The sequence below is a fragment of the Orbicella faveolata genome, unplaced genomic scaffold (assembly GCF_042242905.1).
Source record: "Orbicella faveolata isolate gen_17 unplaced genomic scaffold, um_ofav_v1 contig_46, whole genome shotgun sequence".
NCBI lineage: Eukaryota > Metazoa > Cnidaria > Anthozoa > Scleractinia > Merulinidae > Orbicella > Orbicella faveolata.
This window is the reverse complement of record NW_028301576.1, coordinates 25,145,175-25,147,986: the sequence shown is the minus strand read 5'-3', so window position 1 is coordinate 25,147,986 and position 2,812 is coordinate 25,145,175. Positions and strand designations below refer to the sequence as shown.

The following is a 2,812-nucleotide window of genomic DNA, read 5'->3' as shown; positions in this document are numbered from 1 at the left end:
GTTTACAATCCAGTCTCTTTACTATCCATGTCAAAGTATCCACATCAAAGTATGTCGAGTTGAAAAAAAGTATGTATATGTATGTATGTGTGTATTTATGTATGTATGTACGTATGTATGGAAATGCAAGAGAAACTTGACTTAGTGCTTTTGAAAAGCTGTCAGTAGTTAATAAGTTGGAAAATCACAAAAAGTATGAGCAATTCTTATCATGACCAAATGGGGTTGAAACATGCTATTTTTCTTTAAGAGTTACCAAGAATATCTTTCAACCATGATCCTTGCGTGTCTGGGATTTCACGATAATCTTCCTCTGCTTTGACGACAAACTGCATTTCTACCTCGTTACCGTGCCTTGAGATCCCACAAGATTGCTTGTGCATGCACATGATCAGTGCTTTGTATGCTTCGATCAGAGGAAGACGACATTGACATTTTGGCTGCAAAATAGGGGTATTTTTGCAATAGCCCATACCCCTGAAAAGGCTCTCAAAGTCAGCACGGCATGTAAAAAGCTGTTAGCTAAATCAGAATGCTCAATTGTAGAGGTGTCACAAGTGATAGGTCTACTGGTGACCAGTTTACCAGCTGTTCAGTATGGGCAGCTACACTACAGGCATCTTGAAATAGACAAGAACATTGCTCTTAAAATTGCTAAGGGGAATTACCAGGACATAATGTGTTTATCCCCAGCTGCCAAAGCAGATCTGGGTTGGTGGGTAGACAATGTCTTGCAGTCCAATAATCTGATTTCACATGGTAAAATTGATATTGAAATTACATGTGATGTCTCCAAAAAAGGCTGGGGAGCAGTTTGCAATAAGATTAGTACCCAAGACCTTTGGACTACTAGAGAGCAGTCAAAACACACTAATGAGTTGGAACTTCTTGCAATCAAGTTTGCCCTGAAAGTTTTTGAATCACAATTGTCTGGGAAACATGTGAAAGTTCTTTCTGATAACACTACAGCTGTCTGTTATATAAACTCCAAAGGTGGGACTAAATCTCCATCGTGCAACGACATCACCTGTGATATTTGGTCTTGGAGCATTAATAACAACACATGGCTAACTGCCGCACTCATCCCTGGGGTCTAAATACGGATGCAGACCACAAGAGAATTTTTAATGAACGCACCGAATGGCAGTTGAACCCTGAAGTTTTCAGTCAAATCCGAGACTTATGGTTACCCCTGAAATTGATCTCTTTGCCACACGGGCGAACAGACAGCTAGCTATGTTTGCTTCACAGAAGCCAGACCCAGAGGCTACCCATATTGATGCACTTACAATTGACTGGAGCAAATACAAGTTTTATTGTTTTCCACCTTTCTCTCCTAGTTCTAGATGTTTAAGGAAAGTAGAAATGGACAAAGCGGAAGGGATTCTGATTGCACCCATATGTCTAACACAAGTTTGGTGGCCCCAGGTGTCGAGATTGTTGATAAGACATCCAGTTGCTCTTTCACGACAAAAAAGACTGCTGACGCTACCCAACATGACCAAACTTCACCCGCTTCACGCAGAAATGGTACTGATGGCCTGCTACATATCAGGAGATCCTATGAAACAAGAGGAATTTCAGAATCAGCTTGTAACCTCCTCATGGCCTCCTGGAGACCTGGTACCCAGAAACAATATCAAGTTTATATCCAGAAATGGTCTAACCTTTGTGCTCAAAGGAAAATTAATCATAATCAACCAACTGTAGAGCAGGCTTTGGAATTCCTCTCACATCTTTATGAACAGGGCCTCACCTACAGTGCCATTAATACAGCATGGAGTGCCTTATCTTCATATATTGTACTAGAAGATGGTACAAGTCTGGGGCAGCATCGCTTAGTGTCACGTTTACTGAAAGGCATTTTTCAGAGCAATCCTCCCTCACCAAGGTATTCAGAGACTTGGGATGTCAGTGTTGTTTTACATTACCTTCAAGGCTTGTCGCCTGTTGGAACATTGACTCTTAAGGAACTGACACTTAAACTAGTGACTTTAATATTGTTAGTTTCTGGTCAAAGGGGGCAGACTGTTCACTTGTTAAATTTATCAAATGTGAGGGTGTCTGTTGACAGTTACACGTTTTTGTTTTCAAAGTTGTTAAAGCAAACCAGACCTGGTTTCCCTAATCCCACAGTAACTTTAACTGCTTTCAGGGATAGTAGATTGTGTGTAGTTACTACTCTTAAAGAGTACATCAGCGGAACAGAACCGTTACGAGGGTCAGAATCCCAACTTTTTGTGAGCTACACTAAGCCGCACAAAGCAGTTAGTAGGGATACAATTGGTAGGTGGGTGAAAACTGTTTTGTCCTGTACTGGCATTGACACAAAGAAGTTTAAACCTCATAGTACTAGAGCTGCTGCAGTGTCAGCAGAAAGCAACGCTTCAGTGTCTCTAGATGAAATACTTAGTACTGTGGGTTGGTCATCAGAATCCACTTTTGCCAAATTTTACCACAAACGTGTAGTTAGAGAGTCACAATTTGCATCCAGTGTACTTGAACCAGCTGAAGGTTAAACACCTAACTTCATGTCATAATTTTTACATTCAATAAAGTATGTTGAGTTGAGACAACTATCATCTTTGGACCATTTTTTCTTCGTTACTTGTCGCGCATGGTTGGCTTTGAAATCTCATGGGGTCTCCTGGCATGGTAACAAGGTAGAATTGGAAAATTAAACGAGACTTACCTGGAAGTTGAAGTTTGATTGAAATTCTACCAAGTTACATAATGCCAGGGGATCACATGCCCTACCCACCCACCCTTGTGGTTACTACACATGTTATTTACACCACACGCACCAAGTCTT

At 40.9% G+C, this 2,812-nt stretch overlaps 1 protein-coding gene across 1 annotated transcript; it reads left to right on the top strand.

Annotated features, from left to right (window-relative positions):
* Positions 1-1,400: 1,400 nt before the first annotated feature.
* LOC149099106 (uncharacterized) lies at positions 1,401-2,519 on the top strand. The gene has a single exon (XM_089276756.1). The coding sequence runs from the start codon at positions 1,401-1,403 to the stop codon at positions 2,517-2,519; it is 1,119 nt and encodes a 372-aa protein (XP_089132882.1).
* The last annotated feature ends 293 nt before the right edge of the window (positions 2,520-2,812 follow it).